General features: G+C 49.0%; 5 protein-coding genes across 9 annotated transcripts in view; 3 read left to right on the plus strand and 2 right to left on the minus strand.

The window, feature by feature from the left end:
• Nucleotides 1-3,752: 3,752 nt before the first annotated feature.
• On the plus strand, nucleotides 3,753-5,246 carry LOC117583717 (extensin). The gene is made up of 2 exons (XM_034272224.1): nucleotides 3,753-4,065; nucleotides 4,133-5,246. Exons 1-2 carry the CDS (start codon nucleotides 3,801-3,803, stop codon nucleotides 5,080-5,082), a joined length of 1,215 nt encoding a protein of 404 aa, XP_034128115.1. The 5' UTR covers nucleotides 3,753-3,800; the 3' UTR covers nucleotides 5,083-5,246.
• Nucleotides 5,247-6,080: 834 nt separating this feature from the next.
• Nucleotides 6,081-17,287, plus strand: part of LOC117583708 (RYamide receptor) — a 54,428-nt gene continuing 43,221 nt past the window's right edge. Inside the window, exon 1 of one of the 2 annotated variants that reach the window (XM_034272198.1) lies at nucleotides 6,081-6,531. The gene's annotated coding sequence lies outside the window, so the exon portion shown is untranslated. The remainder of the gene's footprint in view (nucleotides 6,532-17,287) is intronic. The other variant, XM_034272199.1, reaches the window with a different exon arrangement.
• LOC117583709 (tenascin) lies at nucleotides 11,312-12,941 on the plus strand. The gene has a single exon (XM_034272200.1). It carries the CDS (start codon nucleotides 11,343-11,345, stop codon nucleotides 12,852-12,854), a length of 1,512 nt encoding a protein of 503 aa, XP_034128091.1. The 5' UTR covers nucleotides 11,312-11,342; the 3' UTR covers nucleotides 12,855-12,941.
• LOC117583705 (phospholipase A1 member A) lies at nucleotides 13,338-15,689 on the minus strand. Of its 4 annotated transcripts, none has more exons than XM_034272191.1 (4): nucleotides 15,623-15,689; nucleotides 15,280-15,556; nucleotides 14,306-15,219; nucleotides 13,338-14,236 (listed from the first exon to the last, which is right to left on the minus strand). In XM_034272191.1, exons 1-4 carry the CDS (start codon nucleotides 15,669-15,671, stop codon nucleotides 13,437-13,439), a joined length of 2,040 nt encoding a protein of 679 aa, XP_034128082.1. In that variant the 5' UTR covers nucleotides 15,672-15,689; the 3' UTR covers nucleotides 13,338-13,436. The 4 variants fall into 4 exon arrangements, with proteins under 4 accessions (XP_034128082.1, XP_034128083.1, XP_034128081.1 ...); XM_034272192.1 differs by having other exon boundaries at nucleotides 13,338-14,116; nucleotides 14,246-15,219; XM_034272193.1 differs by having other exon boundaries at nucleotides 13,648-14,101; nucleotides 14,139-15,219.
• On the minus strand, nucleotides 15,971-17,163 carry LOC117583723 (phospholipase A1). The gene is made up of 2 exons (XM_034272239.1): nucleotides 17,059-17,163; nucleotides 15,971-16,991 (listed from the first exon to the last, which is right to left on the minus strand). The coding sequence occupies exons 1-2, from the start codon at nucleotides 17,102-17,104 to the stop codon at nucleotides 16,018-16,020; spliced, it is 1,020 nt and encodes a 339-aa protein (XP_034128130.1). The 5' UTR covers nucleotides 17,105-17,163; the 3' UTR covers nucleotides 15,971-16,017.

A 17,287-nucleotide genomic window follows, 5' to 3' on the forward strand; every position in this document is an offset into this window, starting at 1 on the left:
ATTTATTTTTAATTGCCAGTTAGGCTGGCAAACAGAAATGACGGCCCACAAGCACAAGAGGCAAAAGCGAAAAGACCACAGCGCGGCCTGACAAGCAATTTTCGGCTGCAAATGGCCAACAAATTGGTAGTGCAGAGGGGATCGGGGAAGCTGGACAAACTAGTGCCAAACAACAGCAGATGACAGCATAAATAAACAAGCTGCGAGATACAAATTACGGCTCACAGGCATTTAGCCAGGCACTTAATTCAATGAAACCCAACCACGCAGATGCAGACAGAGACGCAGACAGATAGATACGTCCACGCATCGGTAAGAGTAATCGATTTGCCAGGCCGACCTTTGACGGGGCTGACAGCTATTGCTCCCTTAACCCTTCCCAGGGGGCCACTCACACTCAGTGACACTCTCGAAGCGTTTCGATCTTTTGTCCGCTAACCATCTTACTATTTCCCTCGGCCTGCACTCGACTTTTGCTTGGTAATACTCGACGCTCGGTACTCGCATGTGTGCAGAGGCTATGCCGCTATATATAGGCCTTTGATTGCTGCTCGTTTCAATAGGCATTTTAATTCAATGTCAACATTGAGCAGACCATTATTCCATAGCGAGCGATCTTCAATAGAGCAATCTTGGATGTTCAAGGGTATGGGCTGCTGTTCGGGAGTGAGAAATGTGAAACTCCTTTCTCCCAGTATGAGTTGTAATTAAATTGTATTTTTACCTGCCACTTTGATGACTAATCCGCAGCACTTAATTCTGTGCTCGTCGCATAAAGGAATCGAATAATTTGGGAAACCCATGCCCAAAACCAATTTGCTTTGACCGCCGCATTAGCATTAGCCTCATTAACATTGCCATAGAGACCTCGTGCCACCCAACCCCAAAAAGTGCTCAAACTTGCTCCAATTTTAATTACTTCCCCTTACTGGCCCACGATGATGATGTTGGGAGTTACATAAAAGCCAAGACTGGGGCACTGGGTGCTGTGTACTGTGATGAGTGATGAGGGAAGCTCGATAATTGTGCTAAAATCGAATGACCTTGATGGGTGGGACACCCCTGGCGGCTATGTGCTGGTGTGAAAACTGCTCAAGTTACCCGATGTTTACCTCTAATTAACGAGATAATCGCCGATCGCCATTATCACTGCTGTAATCATCATCATTACAGTATGCAGCTGGGGGGCAAACCATTTAGCCTATCGATTTGTCAACGCATCTGGCCAAGAGTGGCAGCCAGTCCGGCAGTCCGGTCTGTGAGGAGGCGGAGGCTACGACGACATTCATTTGCCATTTGTCATAATTTGTTTGTCAATGTAGGTTGAAGCATTTAAGTAAATGTATAACACACATTTTGCGGATAAATTTAACTTCTTTTTGTTGCTGCCATGATTTGCATCTTTACGCTTTGCCTCTTCCTTTCCGAGGTAAAAGTAAAAATAACATTTTTTGTTGGGCCTGAAGTGAAATGAAATGAAATGATTATTGCCACAAGGCATTGCAGGGATGGTTAATTGATAGATTAAAGGTTTAATTGTGGCAGCAGGAAGCTGTATCAGTCTCAACTTTGAGCTGAGTTTTTTAGCCTTCTTTGGAGCAGCAATTGAGAGAGGCTTGTCGATTACTTCTACTTTTATCAACCATTTGACCTACGCATTCTGTGGAATGCTCTTCTCTTGTATGCCATTGGCCAACTAATCGACTTGCGGGTTCACATCTCAATGACAAAGAGCCAAAGCTTCTGCGTTTTTGTTGCCGTTTGCTGTGCGTCGTGGCACTTGACATGCAACAAGTGGCACCTCGAGTGTGCAGCATCCCCAGCTAGCTGTGCTCCATCGATTGGAAATACCACAGACTTGGCGGCAATGTCAATGGAGCACCGTCGAAGGGCACGAGACGTGGAGACCAATGCCAAGAGGCGAAGGGTAAGGCAAGGCGATCGGTGCAAATGAATGGATGGGATGCGATGCGATGCGATGCTGTGGCTACTGCACAGGTGACCTGATTTTCGGGTTTCCCTCTGCTCTCCCTACTCTCTCTCTCTCTCTCTCCCTGGAGAGGGACAGTTGCGGCTTCTTCAGTGCGGTGCCAAGTGCACCAATTTCCAATCAATTCCATTGATTCACTGTCTGTTCGCTGATGACGTAAAGCAACCTTGCTGCCATTATGTACGCCCCAGCATCTTGTCCAGTGTGTGTGGTACCAACAATGTACTTACCATTTCTCGATGCAATTACTCTTACGATTTATGATTTGTTCGTGTGTGGACAGCAGAGTGGACAAGTGCCTTTTGGATTCCGATTCGGATTCGGATTCGTTTGGATTTGCTTTCCATCTGCCATCTTCCAACGTGCACCTCATGCTACCCATGTGATTTGGGTGGCTGCTGCTGCTGCTGCTGCTGCTGCTGTTTTGTTTTATCATTTTATTGCTTCTTTTTTTCTCTTTCATTTGGCTTCAATTATAAAATTGATTTTCATTTTGTTACGCTCGTTTCGTAATTGTTGTCGTAGGTGTTGAAAGTGTCTGCCGTACGAGTACGAGTTGTTGGCTGAACGACTGTCCCTCGTTGACAGTTGCGAGGAAATTATGTGAGTGGCCTTGAAATGGCCCTTTGGGTTTTTGTTTTCTTTCTATTCATGTTCAATTAATTGAATTTATGTTGAAGTATTGTTTTGATTTAATTGGGAAATTCGGTAGGTAAGAATGGGGCAATGAATGGACAGTTGGTTTGATTGAGGTTTCCGTTGCGGATATTTTTATGGATTTAGTGTCGAATTTGTAGCCCTTTTTCTCACTTAAAAATTCCTGAAATTCCTGCTGCCTTAGTTTTTGCTTTAAGGAAACCTTTTGAAGGAAACATCTTGGCTTTTGCTATGCATATAAAGGGACTCTATTTTCACACCGTGTTTCTACTTCCGTTTATATTATCTAAACCCCACGGGCTTATCTGTGGGCCAAAATTCCATGGAATCACTTTACCTGACCCACCACAAAACTCCCTGAACGCGTTCGACTTGCTGCCACATGATGAATGAACTTTTGCACCATCAATGGGTGCAGAGTGGGCCTGTGGCCTGTGGCCTGTGGCGAGTGCGTAATCGTGGGTCACTTTCGATTTCCGAGACAGCGGCTCGAGTGCGCTCCAATTGTGAAAATAACACTTGGCGCACTCAGCCGAAGGTTGCTGCTGCCGCTGCATCCCATCTCCGAGACACAAGATACAAGTAAACAAACACACAAAACGTACAAAATGTGTGTGCGAGAGTGTTACACAAAAGCGTCTACGGCCTGGGGCGCAGACCGATGAGGAAGCTTTGGGCGCATCCCGCTACATCTCTCTCTCTCTCTCTCTCTCTCGCTTCCACCCGCTGCGGCTGTGGGTCAGTCAGTGGCTGGCTTAACGGTAAACGAAATGGATTTACAGCTTGGCGTTTTTGTCTCCATTTTGGACTGCTCTAATTTCTCGCTTTAAGACATCAAAAGACACGTGTCCAGCCGCTCTGCTGCCTCTCTCTGTCCTCTGCTGCCACCGTCTGTCCTCTCTCCGCCTTGGTCCAAGTTCATCTCCATGGAAATCGCGCTCTCTCGCACTCTCTCTTGCGTCCGCTCTTTCGCTCTCGTTCGGTCTCGCACGCTGTGTGTTTGTGTATCTCTTTTGATGCTTAATTAAATTCATTTTTTGCGTTTACCTTTTGTAATGAGATTTTGAGATTGGTTGGAGGCGCCGAGGCGCACTCAGCAGCGTGTCCGAATCTTCGATTCTTCGCTTCGTCGCTCGAAACATATAAATGGCCAATGCGGTGCTCCAATCAGCATCAGTCAACGTTCGAGCTTCTCCATCGAAGCAGTCAGTCAATCGAGCGAGCAGTAAAGGATTACGGGTTAGACATCATCATCATCATCCACAGGAGCCAATCGTTAGCCATGCGTGTCTCTTCGCTGTTTGTCGTCTGTGTGGCCACACTGGTCGCCGGAGCTGCCGCTCGTCCTGAGCCACCATCCCCGTATGCCTACCATGGATTACCACAGCAGCAGAGCCAGCGGGCCTTGCCATTGAATGGTGAGTGGTGGCAGCAGCAGCAGCGGGGGAAGATCCAGTAACATTTCACTCTTCCGCTCTTTCCCAGTTCATCCCGTTGCGCCACAAATCTATCAGACGCTGCCACAGGAGCAATCGTTTGCCAACTTTGCAGCGCCTCCAGTGCAGCAGCCACAAATGAATTACCTGCCACCCCAGCAGCAACAGCAGTCACAGCAGGATGCCATCTTTGAGCAGGTTGGTCCCTCCGCTGAGCCCCTGAACTCCTACGATGACAGCTACAACATGGCCCACCGCCTGTCCGGTGTGCAGCATGCCAGCGGCTACAACAACGCACCGCAGGAGACCAAGATCCACAAGCACATCTACGTCCATGTGCCGCCCAAGGACTTCGAGGAGGAGGATGCCGTGCAGCCACGCGTCACCCATCAGGTGGGACCCAAGCAGAAGCACTACAAGATCGTCTTCATCAAGGCCCCATCGGCACCGGCACTGCGCGCACCCATCGTGCCACCACCACCACAGAACGAGGAGAAGACTCTGATCTATGTGCTGCACAAGAAGCCCGAGCAGGAGCAGGATATTGTCATCCCGACGCCAGCACCCACCAAGCCATCCAAACCCGAGGTCTACTTCATCAAGTACAAGACCAAGAAGGAGGAGGCGCCCGTCTATGGTGTCCCACCCGCCGACATGGAGCCCCGTCAGGCCACCGCCGAGGACTTTGCCCCGCTCGCCGAAGTGGCCGATGTTCTGCCACCCACCACCCTGGCACCCGAGCCCGAGATCGAGCAGCCCTCCGCCATCTATGGCGCACCCACGGCGCCCGCCTACACTGGCGAGGAGGTGCAGACCACGCTCTCGGCTCCTGCCAACCAGTACCTGCCCCCTGCCACTGCACCCGCTGCCCTGGCCATCGAGGAGCCCTCCATGGCGCCCATCATTGTCGAGGAGCAGCAGCAGGAGCAGCGTCAGGCTCACATTCCCGCCTCCAACTATGGTCCCCCCAACCGCTTCTTCCTCAAGAAGTTGAAGTAGGATCGCAGTCCGATGAAAATGGAGATGTCTTAGCCAATTTCTCGTTTGTCATAGTCTAATGTCCCCATGCCCCCATGCACACACTCACACTCACACACACACACACGCACACACACATGCATCTCACGTTGTTTTGCTCGTTTGTAAAATTTGTTAAATTTGTTACATTTTGTGTAGATAATAAATATCGAATTTATAGAAGAAACAGCAAGTTGGAGTACGATTGGGGTGGGAGAAGGGGCTTTCAAAGGGTGCTTCAAGATTACCTAAATGGAGGATAAAGATATCAAAGGGATTTAATCAGAAGTGGAAGAGTTTCTCGATCATTTCTTAGGAATTATCTTCTGGGAAACTTAACAGAGTTCCGCATGGGAATGTTCACATAAATCTTTGCCTGATTAGATTCAAGGAAGTTTCAAGGATATTCCCTGGATATTCCTCTATGTAAACTCTATGTAAAATTCGTGTATTTAATCTGGAAGAAACCAGTCAACCAGCTCTTGGTTGATGCTTGAACACAATCCTTTCCTTTGCATCTCATTTTCTGATCGGCTTTGATTCTCCCGTTCTAAGTTTCAAATACTTTAATCTCCTGTTCTTCCCCTACTATCTTTTAATCCTAAACAAATCTGAGCTCGTTCCACAGATTCAATAAGTTTTACGCACACTCGTGCTGCCGTTTAAAAATTATAATTGACCTTTAAGCGAAGAGTCGACCTTGTTGCACGTTTTATTGCGTTACGTTGTGTTAATTTTCTGCGGTTAGGCCAGAGCTGAGTACTGGCCAAAGCTAATGCCCTTCCTCATTGTTCGGCTGTGGCTGCGTGCAACATGTTGCGCCGTGTTTCCCGCCAAAAACGAACAGTTGACAGGCGGTGCCTGCGCAAAGCGATGGCAACATGTTGCGTCGCCCCACCGGAAGGACCAGAAGTGGGCATGAGAGTGTGCCGCCTCGAGTGGTTCGTGCCGCGGCTTCGTGCCTGGCTGATCTGCAGTGGAGGGCTCGTGGGCGCGCTGCCACTGCCACTGCCACTGCCGACGGATGCGGCATTCAGTTCGCTTTCTGTGCTCGTGCGACTCGCACCGCTGGTGGGCGTTCTCAATCGCTTACAAACTGACGTACGAAATCGCGACTTGAAAACGCATAAAAAAGCCATTCCATTCCATTGAATATGGACACGCGATGCAATAACCCATAAACAATTAACAAACTGCGAATATTCATCAAGTGGTCTGCGTATACGCAACACCCAAAACGGTACACATAATTCCAGTGATAAATTCCATGTGTGTGTATGTGAAATTGTTCGACATTGTTTCGGGTTATTATTTGTGCCATTGACATTGACATTGTCATTGCCGCCTGCTCACTGCAGTTCCGGCAAAGCGCTGGAGAACAGAGGAGCAGCAGCAGCAGCAGCAGCAGCAGGAGGGAGAGCTAGCCACCAGGTGAGTTGTAATGAGCTTTATTTGCCTGCTAATCAGCTTGTCCTCCGCTTGGGTCTTGGGGCTTGTCGCCCTGTTGTTTCTGCTTGTTAGCATTCAGTCAGATTTCGCACATTTCTCCTTGGCATTTGCTCTGTTCTGGGTGGGATTAGCTTCAGCTTCGCTTTTGGGTCTCACTTTCAGTGGCACATGACCAGCATTTAATGGAAGTCCATACCCACCAGCCTTATTGCTATAAATATTTGAGAGCTCCGAGAAGGTTCCTCAAGATGTGTCGGAATTGATTTCCCTGCGGCACCTACAGTAGCTGCAGCTGTCAAATACAATTTTGGACCCATTTCAACAGCTCGATTAGAGTCGGAACTACTCCTAATTGAATGCTATTTTGGCTCACATCCGCGCGCTAGAGTCCACCTGTCATCCAGTAAGCTGATTGGCTTTAAGACAAATCCCCCTTCTGTGGACTCTGAGCCTGGCCTGTCCATTATGATTGCTTATTCCGTTTTATTCCACTCAAATGGGAAATACAATTTTACATTATCCTTGGCCTTAGCCGGAAGTATCATCAATCAGCCGTTTGTTCCTTTTAAGCTGCTCATGGACACGAGTGTGTGTGTGTGTGTTTGTATTAAGCATACGCATCGTTGTCGCCAGTCGGAGCAACTAAATATTGCATGATACGAGTACGAGGACGGTCCTCTAAGTCCGCCAGCCATCCATTTGCCTCTCGTTGACAGAGCCGGCAGGGGGAGTACAACAAAAGGTGGCGCTGTGGAGGAGCCTAATTATAAATTATGCAGCGGCAATCCCCTCAACGTTTTGCTCTCACATGTGTGTGTGTGTGCTGCAGGTGAACGTGTATTTTATCATCAATTTTGCAGTGGAATCTCTTTGCCGCTTTTTTGGGACGCACCAAGGGACTGAGGCCGTTCCTTGAACCGACAGCTTTAATTGGTTTGGGCCCGATTTAAGGCTGGTCCTTTGCTCTCTGCCCTGTGCCGTTTACTGCTTTGACACTTTCGCTGGGTTTATGTGTCGCTTTAATGCCAACGCGTGTCGAGGCGGCCTGAGATTTATGTGCCTGTCTGCATCGGTTTATCTGTTTGTGTCTTCTTTATTTTTATAAAGTCCACACTTATGGTGCAGCTGCCCTGGCATTTACATGTGTATTGTATGTCTGCTTGTTTGTTTGCTTGAAGATACTCTGATCTGATCGACAGACTGAGCTGCCAACATCAATATTGACACAGTGAACACTTTTGATGGGAATACTTTTGTATACCCAACGACAGCAATGACATTTCCCCTTCATTTCTCCCCCAGCATCATCATAAATAATAATCAATTCAATGTCAGACAGTCGCAATTGCTCAGCTTCCTTTTTTTTTGTGCCGATTTGCTGCTTTTTTTGACAGCTCGTCTCTGACACGATTCCACGTTCCCCATACCCATACCCATACCCATTCCCACCCCCCATACACACCCACTTGTCACGCCCATTTTATGTACTTCAGTTTATAGTTTTATGCGCGGCAAAAGTGAATTTCGCTTGTGAAAAAGCGCGCCAAGAAACATTTAAAAAAGGAAACAGGCAGACGGAAATTGGGAAAATTCGTTGAAAAATTGAAGCTTCAAATAAATCCCTATTATGGATAGAAAGAAATTTATTGAGAATTTGTAGATTAATTTTCATGGAAACATCAGAATTTATAAGTTAAGGGCAAAAGTTGTCAGAGGGTTCTGGAAAGGTTCAATGTGTGTGGGGGATTTCTGTTTGATTTGGAAAGTTGGAAAGTAAAAATAGGGCTTTAGGAATTACCTTTTTTCCAACTTGAATTCCTTCTTTACTTCCAAATTGTTTCCACAATGAACTTTACAAATTTCAATTAATATTCTTTTCTCATTACCAACTTCACGAATATTAGTTTCAGATATTTATATCCCAGCCTACAATGCCAGCACAACATAATTAAATGTTTTACTTCATTTTCAACCAATTAGTTTCGTAATATGAATACCAAACTAGTTCACAAATTGCATTCTACTAAATTGGATCAAATCAGCGGGGTTTGTTTGCGTACATATTTCCGTGGCGATTAATTTTGGGGGAAATGAGTTTTGCTTTCCATTCAGCACTCATCGAATCACAATTGAAATGGCCATTCAAATGGTCTTGTGTATACACTCACGTATGTGGTTCTGGTTATTTATTTTTTGCACAAATAACTCAACGCCTGTATTAAAATTCCTGACCCAGAACTTTGCCCAAAAGATGCCCCAAAAGGAGGTGAGGAAATATGTGTCCACAGCCAATACTTCTGGGCATGGGGACGCGGACTGGCGGATGCTGGGCAATTTATCCACATTTTTGGAAATCACATTGAAAAGAGCAAACTAAACAAAATTCAATGGCAAACAGAAATAAGTTTCGCACACGCACAACACACACATTATAAGCAGCTTGTTTTTTTCTCTTCTTATGTTGTTATTTTCTGAGTTGCTCCTCACCATTCACCATTCACCATTCGCTGTTCTTCAAAGCACTTAGTGTACGCTGCCAAGAACAGTGTGTAACACTGCGGCAAAGATAACCAGAGGCGGAGCGACATGACAACAAATTGAATTTGTTTATACACAAAATAGACACGAAAACACACGCCAGGAGAGAAAACTTTCAAATAGTTGACTGACTAGAGGTAGAAATCTTCCACCCGACGGTGTTTATAAAATGTGATTTGGGAGAGAAGAAGACTTTGATAGATGGGCACAGGGAGAGGCAGGTGCTGGCTGTTCCTTTACATCTTCTAAATATACATAACTGAAAAACTGCAAAATGCACTTTTAGCTCGAATTCTTTGGCTTAAAGTTTGCTCTTCTGCTTAGCCATTTTGTTTGCCGAAAAGTTTCCTGTCATTCAGCGTTTTTTTTTTATGGATAAAAGTCTTTTTTTTGCTGCAGAATTTATTCATTTTCTCGAGCTCAAGGCGCGCAGATTTATGCTGGGCTTTGGAGCTGGGCCTGCCAATGATATGCAAATGTTCTTATAAATATGTAGACCGGAAGAGAAGCGTGTTCATGCAACAAGCATGAAAACATCTCGCTGCTAATGGTGCGTATGTGTAATATTTTTTGGGCAGCCTCCATTGAAGTATGAGAAATTATTCAAAGGGAGAAAATCCATCAACATTTTGTTGCCTTTCGGCTAGGCTGCTGCCGGTTCTTTGTTTGACTTCTTGTCCTTTGCATTACATATCCGTAATAGAAAACTTCTCATCCGTTTGGCAGCCTCTAGTGTTTCCTCGAATTTCACATTTCACTTTTCACTTTTCGATTGTAAGCAACCAGAACTCAACTCAGCTGAAGTGAAGTGAAGAAGTGCTCATGCATGTGGAAATGTGAAAAAATGTGCTTGGGTCCTGCGCCCAGCCGGCAATAAAATGTAATCAAAAATTAATTCAGCTAAATTTGGCATTTTATGAGCATTTTCGCATTGAGCGCGCTTTAATTTGCAGGACATGCGAGCCTTGACACTGCCCCACACTCTGTGAATTATTTCAGCTGTTAAATACAACTCCATCGGCTTCATTAGAGCCCAGCAACGGCATCTCCCCGAGTCCATTAAAGTGCAAAAACTGAGGACACAGCTCGACCCTTGAATGGCGTTTCCATTTCACTTCATTGGCATGCCCTTTGCTGTGGCAGAATTGCACCGTAGCAGAGTTGCACGAGTGAAGCTAGGTAGCAGGGACGTATTCCCAGGACGCTGACAATTGTTAGTTGACACACTTCCAGGCGCTCCGGACAAGGACGAGTATCATTAGGTGGAGACATCAGGAAACATTAGTTCTGTGTTTTTCCTTCGGTCATTGGGGAAAACGTTCGAGCGAGCGTGTTTGAAAATTTCTACCAACCCCCCCAAAAAAGGGCAACCCAAGCGATTTCCCTTTGAGCAACAAACGGAATATTTATTGCTGCCACACACAGATGCTTGTGATATTTGCCTGTTCCCTTTGTTGGTCCTGACCGCAGCCATTGTGGAATTCTCCAAAGGTTTTCGAGACCCCCAACAACAATCGAACCAAATCGAGCGAAAAGTGAAACCTAAAAACCCTAGAAAATGGCAACGAATCAAATGAGTTGAGCTTTGATAAATTAACTAAGCGCAGAAGGAGAGGGAGCACGGGATTCACAAGGATTGTGTCGGGTCATTTGAGCTTAAAGAAGCTTTAAGGACGTGTCTTGGCGCCCGGCAAAAGTGAATAATGAGCCCGGAAGGCGACTGACAGATGATGTGCCCGCCATGTGCGACCTTCGCACAAAAGCAACAAATGCCCCACGGGGAGTGTGGTTTCGCTCTGTCCTTTTATGATGTTAATTTGTCGACCATGTGCAGAAACAAGCTCGAACAAGTGGGGAGAAAACTTGCCCCAAAGAAAATATATGCAAATCACTCTGCAGCTTGAATTCGGAGCCCCTCAGCATTGTCATTCATTGGCTTGAACATTTCAGATTTGGGTTGTGAAAGAATCGTTTGACTAACCCTTTTGACTCTCGAATGTGCCCCAAGAATTCCCTCGCGTAAGAAGACTTTCCGTTGAGTCATCCGCTGTCCGCTGTCCGCTGAGTCATCTGTCCGCTGTCCGTTGCATTGTTCTCTTGAGTTTTTCCATTCCAGTGGTGTTCAGATAACGTTCAGCATTCGATCTTATCTCTGGCAGAAAACACTGCATTCGGAATAGCCATTATGGTAATGGTTCTGGCATATAAAAGCGCATTCTGCGTTGTTTGATGTTTCAGTTTTAGAGCTAAGAAATATGAGAAAGTCGCGTGAAAGTCAAGTGCGAATGTTTTACCACGGTGAGATACGAGATGGATTGCCCAGGATATCGCTAGCACTCTGGACATTGCTACTCGTGTGTCTGCTGCCAAGTCCATCGCTGCCTGCCATCGTTAGGGACCTCGGCAAGTGCATGGAGGGCTCCGTGGAAGCCGATCCCCAGGACTGTGCGAGCTATTATCAGTGCCTCGATTCGGCCATCCGGCATCAGCAGTGCCCCGAAGGAGCCTACTTCGAGGCCAGCTATGAGGTGTGCGTCATCGATGACCAGGGCATCTGCAAGCCAGCAGCCAGAAAATGCACCGAACTGGAGCTGGCAGTGGATCCCGCGGATTGTGCCGGATATTTCCAGTGCATCGGTGGAGACTTTGTGCCGCAAAAGTGTGCCGCTGGCGGATTTTATAATCTGACGTCGAAAAACTGTCTCGTGGATGGGAATGTTTCCTGTTTGCCCCTGCAAGCGCGGTGCACAGATGAGCAGCTCCAAGAGAACCCTGAGGACTGCGCGGGCTACCTGCAGTGCGTGAATGGAATACTCGTGAAGGAAAAGTGTCAGAGCGGAAGCTATTTCGATGTGAGCTGGAACATGTGTGTTGTAGATGCGGATGGCATCTGCGTGTCTGCCGAGAAGTGCACGGAAGGAGAGCTCAAAGCCGATCCAAATGACTGTGCCGGATACCTAAAGTGCGTCAATGGAGAGCTCGAGGAGCAGCCGTGCGCCAGTGGCAGTTACTTCAACTCCAGCCTCAAAATCTGTATTATCGATGTGAATGGCATCTGTGTGGCACCGCCCGAGAAGTGCACAGAGGGAGACCTTGAGGTGGATCCCAACAACTGCGCTGGATACCTAAAGTGCATCGATGGGGAGCTAGTGGCAGAGCAGTGCCCCAGCGGCAGCTACTTTGATGCCAAATTAGAACTTTGCTTGATCGACTCGGAGGGCATTTGTCTGCCAACTGTGCGAAAGTGTAACGAGGGAGAGATGGTAGCAGATCCCGAAGATTGTGCCGCTTACCAGCAGTGTGTGGGCCAGGAGCTGGTGCAACTAAAGTGTGATCCTGGCAGCTACTTCAATGCCACAGCCAGTGGCTGCCTCATCGACGAGGATGAGGTTTGTGTGCCCCAGAAGCAAGGCTGCACCGAGGGAGAACTGATGCAGGATGCCGAGAACTGTGGGGGATACTTGGCCTGTGTCAATGGGCTGTTTGTGGCCCAGACCTGTGGCAGCGGAGAATACTTCCATCCGGGATTGCTGGAATGCTTCAACGATGATCGAAACATTTGCCCTAGCAACTGCCGATGCAGTGCCAAGGGCAGATGCATTGCGGGCAGACGCACGGCTGATCCCCAGGACTGTGCTGGCTATGTGGAATGCCTCGAGGGGCTGCTCGTGGAACAGTCCTGTGCCCCAGGCAGTTATTTCGAGACCACACTGAGGGGCTGTGTTATCGACGAGCAACACATATGCGCCACCGAGCAAGAGGAGTGACTCCTAATGCACAATAAATTATCTCACAATTTGCAGACTTCCCCGCCGATAATTGGTTCTGCTGCAATAAATCTAATTAAATGCGAAGTTGATGCTTAGTTCTATTTTGGTGGCTGGCACTTTTGGCAGAAGTTATTGGCCAGCAGCAGCAGCGACTTTTGGGCCAAAATGCGATAAGCAAATGTCTTTTGCTGCCTCCTAATCAGCTGGTTGCTTGAACTGATTATGCCCTTAAGTACTGGGAAATGTACGAGTGCTACACCACCAGATAAGTGGCAGCAGTAGCAGCAATCAGATGTGACTCACAAAGGAACTTGGGTGTGTGTGCGTCACCAACAAGGCCAACTTCCACGCACAAGGAATTCGAGTAGTTCCAGTGCCAACTTCAAAAGATGTTTGATTCGTAATTAAAATCAAATTGAATATCCATTAAGTTCAGGGGCGTGTCTGCAAGGACCTTAGGACTCAGATTAATTGAAGCGCTTATGTGGAAATGTTCGGCATGTTGCTTTTGGATTTATTGTTGAATGAAACACGCCCACGGTTCAGGGCTCACTTGGTTAGGTTAGGAACGGTCTAGTCTTACTTTTGGTTGACTTTGACGTTTATCAGGAACAAGTTGAAAATGTAAATGTTCTTGGTCTTGCCCGAGACATCGTTATCGTTATCTGCGGGGCCATCGGTTGAGGGACGCTCTCCAGGGGTATCGGTTATCGGTGTGTTGATGTCTTCGGCTGTCGTTGTTGTCGGATCTTCTGTGACAGGAGCTTCGGTGGTTGAAGCATCTTCACCATCCTCTGTGACAGCGGTGGTGGAATCTTCTTCGGGTTCAGCTGTGGTGGAATCTTCCTCTGAGCCGTCACTGGTGGAATCTTCTTCGGGTTCAGCTGTGGTGGAATCTACCTCTGGGGCAGATGTAGTAGAATCTTCCTCAGGGGCTTCAGTGGTGGAATCTTCCTCTGTGACAGCAGTCGTAGAGTCCTCTTCTCCGTCTTCTGTGACAGCTGTGGTAGAATCTTCCTCGGGTGCAGAAGTAGTGGAATCTTCTTCAGGAGCAGCGTTGGTGGTGTCATCTTCAGGTGCAGCTGTGGTAGAATCTTCCTCTGAAGCTTCAGTGGTAGAATCTTCCTCGGGTGCAGAAGTAGTGGAATCTTCCTCTGGGGCTTCGGTGGTAGAATCTTCCTCTGTGACAGCAGTGGTTGAATCATCTTCTGAAGCCTCATTTGTGGAGTCATCTTCAGGTGCAGCTGTGCTAGAATCATTACCTTCTCCATCCTCTGTGACAGCAGTGCTGGAATCTTCCTCTGGTGCTGCCGTGGTGGAATCTTCCTCTGGTGCTGCAGTGGTGGAATCATCTTCGGCTGCAGCGGTGGTGGAGTCATCTCCTCCCTCTTCTGGTGCAGAAGTGGTGGAGTCGTCTTCTGGGGCAGCGGTTGTAGAATCCCCTGAACCGTCAGTGGTAGAATCATCTTCAGGGGCAGCGGTGGAAGAGTCATCTTCTCCTTCCTCTGGGGCTGCGGTGGTGGAATCTTCTGCAGAAGTAACAGTGCTCGAATCTTCGGCGGCTGTGGAATCCTCAGCAGTTGTGGAATCATCAGCCACAGTTGTGGGCTTGGCAGGTGCCACAGTTGTCGACTCCTCCAACGGCTCTAACAGACCGAAGGGCGACTGCTTGTTCACGGGCACATAGAAGATGCCCTCGGCCATGAATATGTTCACTGTGGCGCCCATCAGCACGGAGCTGTACTTGTCGCCGCAGGCATTCTTGTTGGCCGCCTTGTAGGAGTCGCAACGCTTGGTGGGGAAGTTGTTCCACAGCAGAGCCTCGACGTAGTAGGTGACGGCGCGGGTGTGGGCGCAACTTCCGGCAATGTCGAGGCCGCAGCCCGGCTGCGACTTGCCACCGTTCACGTAGAAGGCAGCCTTGCCAATGGGCTTGGTGAAGCCCATGGTGCCGCCAGCTGTGTGGATGGACTCCACATATTTGGCATCATCGCTGGACAGACGCTTGGCGGTGTTGCTGTAGCTGATCAGCGGCATGGCAGGATCCAGACCCACAACCTTGCCGACATCTCCGGACTTGACCTGCTTGGCAGTGTGTCCGGCAACGTGGGCGCCCAGACTGAAGCCCACCACCTCGAGGGTGTCCAGGGACATGCCGTATTCCCCCACCAGGAAATCGATCAGCGCAGCGATCTTCTTGCCAGCACCAGGGGCAGCGGAAACGGAAGAGACGTACTCCGCGGAGCGGCCACGCACCCAATCGACGGCAATCATGTTGTAGTCTCCCTTCTGGAACCAGGCGGAGGCAATTTTCCTGTTGACACCATCCTTGTAGTTGGCATTCCAGCCGTGAATGGTGATCCTGCAAAGGCTCCGTTTGTGATTCTGTGACTCTCACTAAGGATCCAGAGTAGGAGCTTACCTCGTGGGATTCTCGGGATTAAAGTTGGAGGCATCAATGGAGGCACGAGTCGCCTTGATCTGCTGCCCCGTGTTGGTATTCCTCAGCGTGTACAGATAAAAGTTGACCGTGTTCGTGGACAGGCGACCCATGATCGCCTCCTGTGCCTCGTAGTGAGCCAACTCTCGTTCGCCCTCCAATCTGCCCACCCAGCGCAGGGAGCCGTCCGTCTGGGGCACATACCAGCCATTGCCGCCGCTCACGCGCCGCGACAGATCCTCAATGGGCCAGGCATTCACTGCAGAAAATTTGATTTGTCATTGAATTGTACCACGGATGCCGCGGCTGCAGTGCAAAGTCTCACCTGCTATCACGCAGACCAGCAAAAGAAAACACAATCTCATCGTTCGCATGGAAAATTTAAATGGTTCGGTAGCCCCACCTGTCGCCGGTATTTATACCTTTCGTCTGCCCAAAATCGATCCGGAATCGAAATCAGGGCAACAACAGCAACACCGCGATTAGATCGTTCCTAATCGCTAAGATTTAGATCCCCTTGCAGAAAAGCTCTACCCAGCCGCCACAGAGCTTTCGTGAAGCGAGCGAAAGAGAGAGAGAGAGAGAGAGAGTGTGAGTGGAGCGAGCAGCGAGTACCGCTTGCGCCTTGAATGTTCGAGCGAGAGAGAGAGAGAGAGAGAGAGAGTGCGAGAGCTTTTGGGTTGAGCTTTTGCTTAGTTTATTGGTTGATTGCAAATCGAGTTAGTTGCCCATGCCATAGGGAGCATCGCTGCGCACGGGAACATAATAGTCGCCGGACACCATGTAGGCATTGGTCGTGGCGCCCATCCTCACGGAGCTGTAGGAGCTGCCGCAGCTGCTGGACACTGCCGACTCGTAGTTGCCGCAACGCATGGTGGGGAAGTTGTCCCGGGAGACAGCCTCAGCGTAGTAGATCACGGAGCGGCTGTGGGCGCAGGAGCCGGTGATGTCCAGGCCGCAGCCGGGCTGCGACTTGCCGCCATTGGGGTAGAAGGCGCCCTTGCCGATGGGCTTCAGGAATCCCAGCTGGCCGCCGTTGGTCTGGATGGACTCCACGTACCAGGCATCGTTGCTGTTCAAACGCTTGTTGGGCGAGTCGTAGCTGAAGAGGGGCAGGGCCGGGTCCAGACCGATGATGGTGTGCAGCTGTCCGTTCCTCACGTTCTTGCCGGCATAGCCGGACACATGGGCGCCCAGGCTGTGGCCAATGACCATCGTGTTGCCGAGGTTCAGGCCATGATTGTCGCGCATGAAGTTGATCAGTTTCGCCACCTGCTCACCGACGCCGGGCACAGCCAGCACGGAGGAGGCATAATCGACGGAACGGGCACGCCCCCAGTCGACGGCAATCATGTTCATGTCTCCGTGGGTGAACCAGGCATCGCGGACGCCGTAGTTGATGAACTCATCGGCGCTGGAGGACCAGCCGTGGATGGTGAAGCGTGTGGGGTTGTTCGGGTTGAAGTAGGACGAAGAGATCACCGACGAGGAGGCCTTGATCTCCTGGGCCCAGCCGCGGTTCGATTGGGTGTACAGGTAGAAGGTCACCGGGTTGAGCATGTTGCGTGCCTCCTTCTCGGCATGAGCCTCCAGGAAGGCCTCGGCCACATCCCTGTCCATCCACTCCATGGTGCCATCAGCCTGTGGCACATACCAGCCATTCTCTCCATTCTCGCGCACCTCAACAGCGTTAACTATGGCGGGGGGAATATCAGTTTATTTATTGGATTGGTTCTTGGATCTTGTAGAGATTTAACTAACCTGCCAGAAGGCAGAAAGCCAAAGCCAAAAGCAGTTTCATGATCATGGCAACGAAAGGTTCAACTGACGAGTTGCGGCCACACAGGCGTTCCCTTTATATGGATCAGAATCGTATCGCCAGATTGAATCTCAGACACTTTGAAGCGCGGACACTCGAGATACGGACACTGGATGATGGTCTATGGCCACTCACGCCATTATAGACCCACCCAACCGATAAGGGACTCGA

This window comes from Drosophila guanche, unplaced genomic scaffold (assembly GCF_900245975.1).
Source record: "Drosophila guanche unplaced genomic scaffold, DGUA_6, whole genome shotgun sequence".
Taxonomy (NCBI): domain Eukaryota; kingdom Metazoa; phylum Arthropoda; class Insecta; order Diptera; family Drosophilidae; genus Drosophila; species Drosophila guanche.